This window comes from Cebidichthys violaceus, unplaced genomic scaffold, assembly GCF_023349555.1.
Source record: "Cebidichthys violaceus isolate CVI_PGR_0920_01 unplaced genomic scaffold, fCebVio1.0.p SCAF_21, whole genome shotgun sequence".
Classification (NCBI taxonomy): domain Eukaryota; kingdom Metazoa; phylum Chordata; class Actinopteri; order Perciformes; family Stichaeidae; genus Cebidichthys; species Cebidichthys violaceus.
The window spans coordinates 3,023,165-3,033,906 of record NW_027176384.1 but is presented as its reverse complement, the minus strand read 5'-3'; the positions used below and the strand labels follow the sequence as shown (position 1 = coordinate 3,033,906).

Here is a 10,742-nt window from a genome sequence, read left to right as displayed (position 1 = left end):
ACAACATTTTCAATCACTGAAATGAACAATACGTCATGTTACTAAGTGATGCTGAACACTGGTTGTCTTTTACAAGTATTTAAAACTATGCTGTCCATACTATATTGTACATTTACTGGATACATAAATCATTGTGAATGTTAAGTTGTGGAACTTGACTTTCATGACCTGACCTAATGCTATTCAAGTATACAGTAAATGATGGACACAAGCTCAAAAGCCAAACATTCTCCAAATATTTGGCATATTTTGTGCTCACTTCCTCTGACATCATTCTGAAATGTTTCATAAGTGAACGGCATGTATTCCCATGACTGTTTTGAAGTAGAGCAAAAAATGACCTTTTATGAGTTTATGCGTCTTTGTGCAGATGTGGATCGACATGAACTAAGCAAAACATCTTTGACCTTTGAAGTGAACAAACTGCACGATATCTGTGTAAAGAAAAAAAGGTGTACTGCTTGAAGACCAAAGAGCGCTGACACTGTACCATTACCACATTTGGTCCACTAAGGATGCAGCACAGTACTTCGGCAATGGAAAATCTGTGTCGTCCGCCTGCATTATACAACGGTGTTGCCGTTCTCAAACGCCTTAAATAGTGCTCTCATTGGCTTCGTCTTCTTTACTCCTGGCAATGTTGATGTTTGCGTGTCCATTTCCCACCGTGTCGCCCTCCACTCCATTTGCTTTGGCCTGATTCCTCAGTGCTAACTTCTTCTGTCTCTTGACAATTTTGATATAGAGGCCTCCCCAGAGCACGTTGGCTAGGCAGTAGAGTCCCGTAATCAACCCCAAGAATGTCATTCTGAAATTAAAATGTACATTGAAACAGGTTAAGTTATTATGTTTTTTACGTAATTTAAATGCTTTTATTTGGAAGTTCTTGTCGCAATTCTACCAATTGAAAATTTTGTAAACATGTAGAAATCCAGTGGAAAAATTTAGAAAAGGAAAACAAATTGTATGGACCAAGTAGTATAGGTGAAATACTGAAGCAGTTGATAACATTACACATTGCACCTTTAAAGTATCCATTAAATGACTGGATATTATTTGCAGTGATACAGTTGGTGCGTAATACTGAATGCAATTTAAACTAGATTCAAACATATTTTAACACACATCTTCATCTCAGGAATATTACGGATAGGGTATTGTAGCAATAAAATACAAGTCTGGTTTAACTGTACCTGAACGCATCGGCATCATAGAGTCTGCATGCTCCACGGCCTCCACAATGCTTGGTGCCCCACTTCAAACAGGTTCGGTCAATCAGTGCTCCGAAATATATTGGAGGAGGTATTCCGCCTGAAAACACAGAAAGCTTACACATATCAAGAGCCAATTTCACCTATTGTTGCCCTCGCTATAAGCATGGTCCTGTAACCTGGATAATACCTTTAACATGAGGATTTTACGAAACCTACATGTATTTTCGATACTTACCCAAAGTTCTCACTATCAGTGTCTGCATCCCCAAAGCCAGTGACTTCAGGTCTTGCTGTATGGACCTGGAAGATAAGTCCAAACATTATCACATCAGAGCTCGATATCAGCATTTTAGCTTAGAGAAAAAAAACAAGATGCAACAGTGTTACAGAGGCAGTTCACACTCAAAATCGGTACAAAAATCAATAAGACACTGCAAGGCATCATTACACCTACCCACCTGAGCAGTACGATGTATCCTGGCGTGCCCCCACAGGCAGAAATGAAAGACCCTAAGGCGGACAAAGCCATGTAGATTACGAATATGTTTTCACAGTTGCTCCTCCTGGGGCACTGGCCCAGCACTGCGGACATGTTCATGCCTGGAGTCATTATCTCTCCGGCGCAGGTGCAGTTATGAAACATCTAAAGAACCAGAAGACAGAGATGTGTATAACTACCTTTGACTGTGGAATTGTGGGTTGCTGCTGCACAATATATACGACTTCAAAATGAGACATAAAATGATAATGCTGCGGACCTTAGCTCTGCAGGAAATGTGACTCCTTGTCTTCAACAATCGTCAATTAACCAGAGGAAGGATTTCTGTTTAATCGTCATCAAGTTTCAGCAAGACGTTTATTTAAATTACATGTAAGAAGAGCTGTTGTTTGCCTATATTCTCATCTTTAATCCACCAGTCCTATCTATTTCTATGAGGACATATAAATTATTGTCTTACCATTTCCTTGCCGACGCCGGTGGAGGTCTGGCAGCCAGCCAGGCAGGGCGAGGCATACGTTACTCCATTGTATCCGCATACTGGGTCCCAATGCTTCACTGAGCAGGAGCAGCCCATGTTGCACTGTGACAGCAAGGTCTGTTGGTTGTAGGACACTTGAGAATCCCTGGTGCACACAGATTGCAGATTCGTGAGTAGGGAGTTTTGGTCCAGTGAGGCATAAATGAGTTTCCATGGAGATTATTCTCCTACAAGCCTATTAAGCATGTGTGTTTCTTATGTTTTTTATGAGACACATTTGGGTAAAATCTGATATAAAAAGAAAGAAAGAAAAGACAGAGTGATGGGAAACTGGTTTGTATGCCACTCACCCTTGATATGACACAGTCAGACCTGCCACCTCTGCCTTGTCACAGTAGATGAAGATCTGAATGAAAAGCAGACATAAGGACCCGACGGAGGCAGTGATTGACACCCTGGCTGCTCCAACGACACCCAGCTTGTAACGCTTCAGTATAACACCTCCGGTGATGATACCCAAAGCTACTGCTGGCAGGTTCAGTATACCTGGATGGATGATTAAATTGATCATGAATAAAATGAAAACGTCCTACTGATCACAATTTTTTTGCCCTAATGTAGTCAAAACAATGTGTCAAAAACATTGGGTAACAAGTAAACATGTTTAAGACTACAAATATACAGCACAAAAATGGTGAGATAATTACATGGATTGAATACTGAACAGTCATTCTTTATTAGTCAACGTCAGTTTGTTCAAGATGGAATTCATACTTCTACCATTCCGACTGGTAAGAGCTGTACAGCCATTGATCCATTAATTTTAGTTATAAATAATTTTAACTTTTTTAACCATCTAGCCAATATTTTCAAATATTTTAACAATGTATTAATTACTCCTAGCGATTCCCTTTTAACCATTGTCCCATTACTTTTAGCTGATATATCCATTCATTTGCTAACCCATGCACTCTCGCTCCCAACACTCTTCAGGTGTTACGGCTGACCCATTTTTCTACTAGCTACTACATAATCTTTCTACGTACAGAACAATGCAAAACACTGTCAGCGAGCCGTGCTGGTAAACAGTCATACAAAGCTAATCATAGCTCTGGGTGCTACTTTACGGACACACACAAAAGGAGAGCCCACAGTGGGCTACTTAGTGCTTACATTTCAAGTCAACTTTATCTCTCGTTATCACACTTCCCTTCAATAACATCATTGTTTCAGTTGTCTTGGGCCACAAAGCGCAGTAAAGACAGAGTGAATGGGGGTCAGTTATTGCTCTGTACCTATGAGGAAAATGGCCTTGGAGGCAGATTGGCCGAAGACTTGCTCCATGTACTTTGGCTTGAAGGTGATCATGCCAATGAAGCCGTTGACGGACACCAGGTACGTAAGGATCATCATCGTGAAGATACTGTTCTTGAAGAGTCTCCTCAGCGACGGAATGAAATCTGGTGAAGAACAAAGAGAAATTGTAGGATTAAACTAAAGTAGTTTTATTGAGAGGCACAATGGCTTCCTTGTTATTGCTGAGTGAATTGTTAAAATCTATCAAGTCAAAATCAATTAGTGTCCTTCAGTCTTTGCATACAAAATAGCAGCCGTTTTGAGAATCTGTATATTTGAAGTGGTAATTTTGTCTATTCACATTCACGATGCAAATGTTGATACACAAATATTTAGTCAGGAATAATTTCTGACACGCATGCATGTTGTCATTTTACACACATTAAAGAGCATTATTACGTAACTTCTTTTTGTTCTTTTGTTTTACCTTTCATTTTTAAAATCTATTTTACTTTTGTAACATAGTCATTCATTTGTAATATCACTTTGAAATAATTATGTACAAATGTGAACACTGTTATATCATGTTGAATTGAACTATGGCATGACCGGCCCTCAGCTGAGATAACTGTTTCCACATGTTTCTCCGTCCTGAAATGTCATTCAACTCAGATTTCATGGGGGTTAGTTGCTGCATTTCAAGGATTCAAGGTTACGGATCTGGGCTCTGGTTTGTCTGGGCTTTACCTGGTTAATGATTAAACACATCCACCCTAAAAGCTATTTTCGCAGTGACGCATCTCTTGGTCTTTTAAATCGTAGTAGTTTAGGGCATGCGTTGTTTTGCTGCTCAAAGCTGGGGAACAAGAAATAAGAAATCAGGAATAGTCCTTAAAAAAATAGATTGTTTCTGTAAAGTAATATGACACGACCCGTCCTTATATTGCAGTTTTGCCTGTCAACATTACCTTAGGTTGAAAAAAAATAAAAGCACACTGCTTTACAGCATTTTGAACTGATGCCAAAGCTTGGATGGTACCTTTAGCCAGCTCCTTGAATGTAATTGGATTCTCCTCCTGATTCTGGTTTTCGTCTGGCAGGAAATTCTCCTGCTCTGCCGTTGTGGCGAGCTCTGTGCCTTCATTTCGGCTCTTCTCTTGCCCCTGCTTGGGCATAGACTTGGGCAGGAACCAGAATGGGATACTGGATAGCAGGATTAGAGTGCCAGTCACTATGAAGCCCAGCCACCAGGCCCCCACCCAGCGGGAGTCCTTATGGTTGATTGTGACAGTGTCTGAGAACAGAAGACGAGCAAAGACCTCAGATTATGAATCGTTTATTGGACTTTCATTTCTGTTTTGTAATCACTTGATGACAAACGTGGAGGAAGGGTTTACTGTTTTGCTGAAGGGCACTTTAATGCTTGATTTTTGAAGGAGAGGTTATGGGTAATAGGGCTGCACACAGCCAATCACTCAATATTTTTCTTATCAATCAAGTAAAACTGACTTAATGGGTTAGAACTACCAAAAAAAATACAATTTGTGCCACATTAATACATATTTAACACATCTTCTCCCCCTGATATTGAGAAGTACCATACCTAAATCCACAGATCCGATGTCCACGTAGATCTTGGCAAGGAAGGACCCGAGCAAGAACCCAAACATAGGTCCCATGATTCCCACTGTATGGATGCAGGCTAGGGAATGGAGAAACAGAGAAAGAAATGTTTAGTACTGTCACAGCAATTAAGCATTATCCAAAATATACAAGATTGGCACACAGACAAGCAACAAAGCACCAATTAAGCAACTAACCTAAATAGAAAGGAGTGTTTTCCTCTCTGGAGAAGTCATCAAGGTAAGACACACCCAGAGGCATGATGGGAGTCTCTCCAATTCCACGCAGCATGTTACCCAAGAATACATAGATCCACAAAGACGAGCCAGCTGCCTTTTCACAAGCTGAGGGAGGACAAACAGAGTGTGAAATGAACCTGGGCACAATATTGACCACTCTTTCTTCTGCTTCTATGAATGAATTGATTTGGTATCTCATCCGTGTGTTCTGTTTGGTACCTGTTATGGACTCTAAATCAGGCGTCTCATCTGCCTCAGCCAGGCTGTGATTGGACAGACAGGGCAGGATGCTCTCAGTGCTGTTGATATTTGTACCGTGAGACACGCTGGTTTCATACTTGTACCTGGAAAAAAATTGAGAATAGTTACATCACACCGCTGTTTGTTTCAAAAAGACTATCTATGAAAAGATTCTCTGAAAATGATATGGCTTATAGATATAAATATAACACTCAGTATAAGTGAAATAATTTGTGTTTATGCAGCATGCGGACATTCTGCACGTGTCTTTAAGTCTTAATATCTCCCTAACAACTAAAATTGGCAGTGAGATGCCCATTCAAGGCTGTTTTGTACAGAGGCCAACACTATGAACTTATAAACTAATTTACACACAAAATCTGTGTCCTGGTAGTTAGACAAGCTAAATACACAGATTGGGTATGAGCCTCATTGTCTGCCAAACAGCACATTTTTGCACCCCAAACAGGCTAATTCCACCATGTGCACATTAGAATAAATATAATTAGCTGTTATTTTCTGATATTATATACCTCTTACATATTGTATTCTGAATAAAAGATTTTACTCTTTGACTCTTCCCATTGTGGTTAAATGAAATGCTAATATTCCACAGCAGTTCTGCCTCCAAGAACCATATAATGTGATTCTAATTAATGATGTGTGTCATTACTCCAGGGTCACAGTATTACATTTGCAACATTCGAATATCAAGAAGATCAAGGAAACCATAAACTAACAATCCCTGGAAGAAGTGAGGCAGGGCTATGAGGAAAGATCCAGCAGCCATGATCACACAGCCGATACCAATGAGCCTGGGACGATGGAGCTTAGCACCGAAGTAGCTCACAAAGGCTATTACCAACAGGTTACCTGGGGAGAAGAAGAATTAAAATAACTGAATGAATAATGAACATTTCAGAAAATACACATATTGACTTTACATGATTAGATCGAAAACACTCTCATGTCTGAGTGCTAATTGTGAAGCTATAGTCAGCAAGCAGCTAGCATAGCTTAGCATAAAGGCTGGAAACAAAGGGAATCAACTAGGCTCTCAAGCTCACTAATTAACATGCTTTAACTGTTTTTCTTACAAATAACAATCCTGAATCTTTTTTGTTTTAAGGAAAGCTGCACATACCCATTTCGAAGCTGCCATCTATAACCCCAATGAGGGAGCTGGGGATGTCAAAGCGCCTCTCAATCTGGGTGATGGAGCTCTTCATATAGGCTCCACCAAAGGCTTTGGAAAAGTATACAAATGCCAAAGAGACCAGGAAGAGCTGGAAACATAAAACACACAAAAAACATGTTGGGTGAAACTGCTCTACTCTAAAACAAGAACAGTTAGCGGACGTTTGATTTGATTAGATTAGGTTCAGTGATTTTAAATGGTGAAAATGAGTGTTGTAGCCTGTTGTAAAGTGACTACTTTGGTAATAATCTCTCCTCAAAGACAATGAGAGGATTAATCTACTTTTTTGCAGTTCTACAACGCAATGAAAGGTTTTTGAATGAGGCTTATTGCATTACAAAGGGTAAAATGATGTAATTGCACCTTGGACAGATGTTAAGGAACAAGGGTGAATGACTGTATTAACACATGATTGATTAGACTCACACACAACATGTAAAGACCTTCACATCTGCTTTTAAGTCTGATTGGATTTACATTCACTTGGATTAGATTAATTTAAATCTAGTGCAATGCAAAAATGTTTGCGTACAGACAAAGAAAGAGGATATTGCAGTCACAGTGTGCAAGTTGTCGCACCTTGTCAAATTTAATTGATACAAAGTTTGGGTTTGATGTTCAATGTTTAGTAAAATCTTCAATCTTTAGAAATAAATTTGAGTCCTTTTTAGGATTTCCTTGCTTTAACAGTATATCCTACTTGTGTGCAGCTGTATTCTTGCCACAAAGATCGTTAAAGATGAGGGATTCACGTTGTGCTGCATGTCATAGACTACTATGTAAATATGTGTATAGAACAGATAAAGCTCCACAAGAAAACAAAATTGAATTTCCTCCAGTTCACTATGCAATAAATCAACATTATCAATCCATATTAATTGCTACTGATCTGATTATGTCCCATTTTATTATATGATCAGTCTGTTGTCAGAAAGCATGTAATTAACTGTGCAACCATATTAATAAAGTGAACCAATAACAAACAGCTCTTACATGCAATGAATACAGGTCACTGCAACCATGTTTTTCTGCCTAAAAAGCACTTTACTGTCTATGAGCCTGATCTCTATGCATTAACTCTCTATGCCATTCTAACACTCCTTTAGACTCATTGACAAGAAAAAGCATTTTCACTTTTTATGGAGTCAAAGTCTAAATCGGTGTCAAAGTCTTGGATTTTATATGGTCAAGAGAAAAATTTAGATTTTTTTCCGTTAATGCTTTGAAATATGAAATACCAAGACAAATACATAGAGATAAGGTTAAAGACAAGCAGTTATACGGTGACATTTTACAACTTTGGCACTGTCACAGGTCAATTTGTGTTAACAACCATCGATTTAAATGATTAAGGCCATACGTGAAGCAGAGAGCTATTCCCTGACATTTTGTACAATGGGGAAAGGGTATCACTGACCTTAAGGTTGGAGCAGGAAGCCACACGTGTTTTTTTGGACTCTACGCTCATGATGCTGCTGTGTGCTCAACAGATGCAAGGAAGCAGAAAAACACACCGCTAAAGGACCTGCAGAGAGACACCAAGTTTAGGAGCAGAGCAGAGTTTGACTTGATTTTCCTCAAAATATCAAAAAATTCAAAAACTATTTAATTTACATCAATTACTTCTTAAAAAGTGTATTGTCAGTGTGTGCAGCAGTGCAATTTTATAAGAAAATTGAGTGCCCAACCTGTCAAACATACTGGTATATACATTTTGGATGTTACCAAATTCACTTTCTTCATCGATTTTCTGATCACAATACAGACAATTTACCAGTAATTAACACTCAAACACCAGTGCATCTTACAGAAGGCCTTAGTGCAGCATTAGAAGAAGGGAAAAACCAGAAAAAGTATTTACCTGAGAGGCAGCAGCGGTCCTGTCACGGATGGTTAAGGATGTGGCAAAGCAGCAGAAGGCTCAATGTACTTTGTAGGACTTTGTGCTTAAAGCAAGAGTCTTATCACAAACAAACTATAACATCGCCCGTAATCAGTGACCAATCCACTCGTGTGTGCTTGCTGATCAGGTCAATAAAAAGATCTCCAATCCCTCCAGCACTCGCGCACACACACAGACACACACGCACAACACAAACACAAACGTGACTGCTCCTGCAGGGTAAGGTCCAGTAGGATGTATGTCTAAACAGCACCGGAAGGTTCAGGGGTTCACCACAAACACACACACACACACACGGTCTGCGCACACTCGCACATCCTACTCTGTGAACATCACAAGCGTTCCAAAAATCTATCCTTTGGTACACACAACAAACACCAGCAGCATGAAGCTCCCCAAAGCTTATTTTACAAGCCTGCTGTTTCTGTTGGTTTGCTGTTTTCAAAGAGTGAAATGCTTTTCCTCTCCTGGAGAAATTCAGCTTTTGTAAGGCTGGGTGTTTCCTCGGCCTGATCAAAGCCTTCCGGTCCTATTGATAGCCCCTAACAATGGCATTCTCTCTGTGTTGTAATGGCTGCGTATCACCTGATCAGATTTGTTAGATAGAGTATGTAAGACATTCAGTGAATACCTTTGCATATGTTAATTTCACCATACCAAAGAACATTTTTGACATTACAGTTGCAGCAGAAATGTCACTCAGTCAGCTATCAGTAATGATATTTACAAAACTTACAGTTAAATCTTAAAGGGCAAACTACAAAAAGCACGTAGCTCCTATTGGTAATACCCATACAGTGTGTTGGCAACAGTTTTCATGGGGACTTTTCTTTGATTAAAATTTTTGAAAATAATTATTGGATTATTTAGAGCAGGGATATTCCATTAAAATTTAATGGAGGTCCATTTAGAAAGAATTTCCTCATGCAAAGGTCCAGAACATCACATTAATGTCTAACTTGCGCTATGATTTAGTCCCATATATATTGGAATAGCTAACAGTTGTATCATATCTGTATGTAGTCAACCACTGACTGCCAAATCAAATAAAGAAAGTTCAATTAAATATCTCAACAATCTTTATTGTCAGTTTTCCAATTGAACTGGATGAATTCTAAATAATACATAATCTAATAATAAATTAATGTTCTTATTATGTTTCAAGTAAAATAAGGGCTCCATTTAAGGTCTGTGTACGTTTTCATAGTAAAAATAAAGAGACGTTTGGTTCATTCTTATTAAACACTAAGCATTATTTACCTACCTCATTGATTTATTTGTCAAACTTAAATCCTGAATTGAATGGTTAAACAGAAGAGGTCAAAGGGTTCCCTGACAGTATCACATTTTGGCACCAACACCTTTCACAGAGCACAGGCCCAGGAAGCTGCAGAGAAGGAATTTGCTCTGCAGTGCCCAGATCTGTGTGTACTGCTGGATAATGCTGTCAATAATCTGCTCAATTGATTATTGACAGCATCAGACTCAAATGCCTGATTGATGTTACAAGAAGACATTGTCAGCACTGGTTTTTATTTTCATATTTTTATTTTATCTCGTATCACCATCTACTTGTGAATAGATGAAATATAGAATGTGAAATGAACAGTTAGCGGCATTGTTACACAAGTGATAGGAGTATTAACAGTGGTATGAATAATCATCAAAAGCTATACAATTCACCTGATTCTACAAATGGCTTCTTAAATCTTCCTATATGTGCTGTTGGTAAGTGTAAGATTATTTGATTGACAAATGTCTTGTCGTGGTTATGTTGCAGATGGGATGTTTTTTGGGTCTTTTTTTCGTCTGCCTCAGATGTTTCGAGTTCTCCGCACCTTACCATCACTTCAATTAATGCTGTCCCCTTCCTTCATAGAGATTGGACCAATAGCTACCTCCACAACATTCGCCCGCATCGTAAAGATCTCAACTCAGGTCAATCTAGTCTCAAGTAACATGGGGTTCTTGAGGATTTGCCGTGCCAGGTGCTACAGCGGATTCCTTATCAAAGCTCCCCACAACTCATTCGGCTAACCGGACGAGCTA

General features: G+C 39.1%; 1 protein-coding gene across 1 annotated transcript; it reads right to left on the bottom strand.

The window, feature by feature from the left end:
- Positions 1 to 17: 17 nt before the first annotated feature.
- LOC137877182 (solute carrier organic anion transporter family member 1C1-like) lies at positions 18 to 8,852 on the bottom strand. Its single transcript, XM_068716914.1, has 15 exons — positions 8,652 to 8,852; positions 8,208 to 8,315; positions 6,737 to 6,878; positions 6,333 to 6,465; positions 5,572 to 5,696; positions 5,311 to 5,457; positions 5,094 to 5,192; positions 4,530 to 4,784; positions 3,490 to 3,654; positions 2,545 to 2,740; positions 2,174 to 2,339; positions 1,673 to 1,857; positions 1,450 to 1,514; positions 1,194 to 1,311; positions 18 to 808 (listed from the first exon to the last, which is right to left on the bottom strand). The coding sequence occupies exons 2-15, from the start codon at positions 8,256 to 8,258 to the stop codon at positions 595 to 597; spliced, it is 2,061 nt and encodes a 686-aa protein (XP_068573015.1). The 5' UTR covers positions 8,259 to 8,315; positions 8,652 to 8,852; the 3' UTR covers positions 18 to 594.
- Positions 8,853 to 10,742: the final 1,890 nt, after the last annotated feature.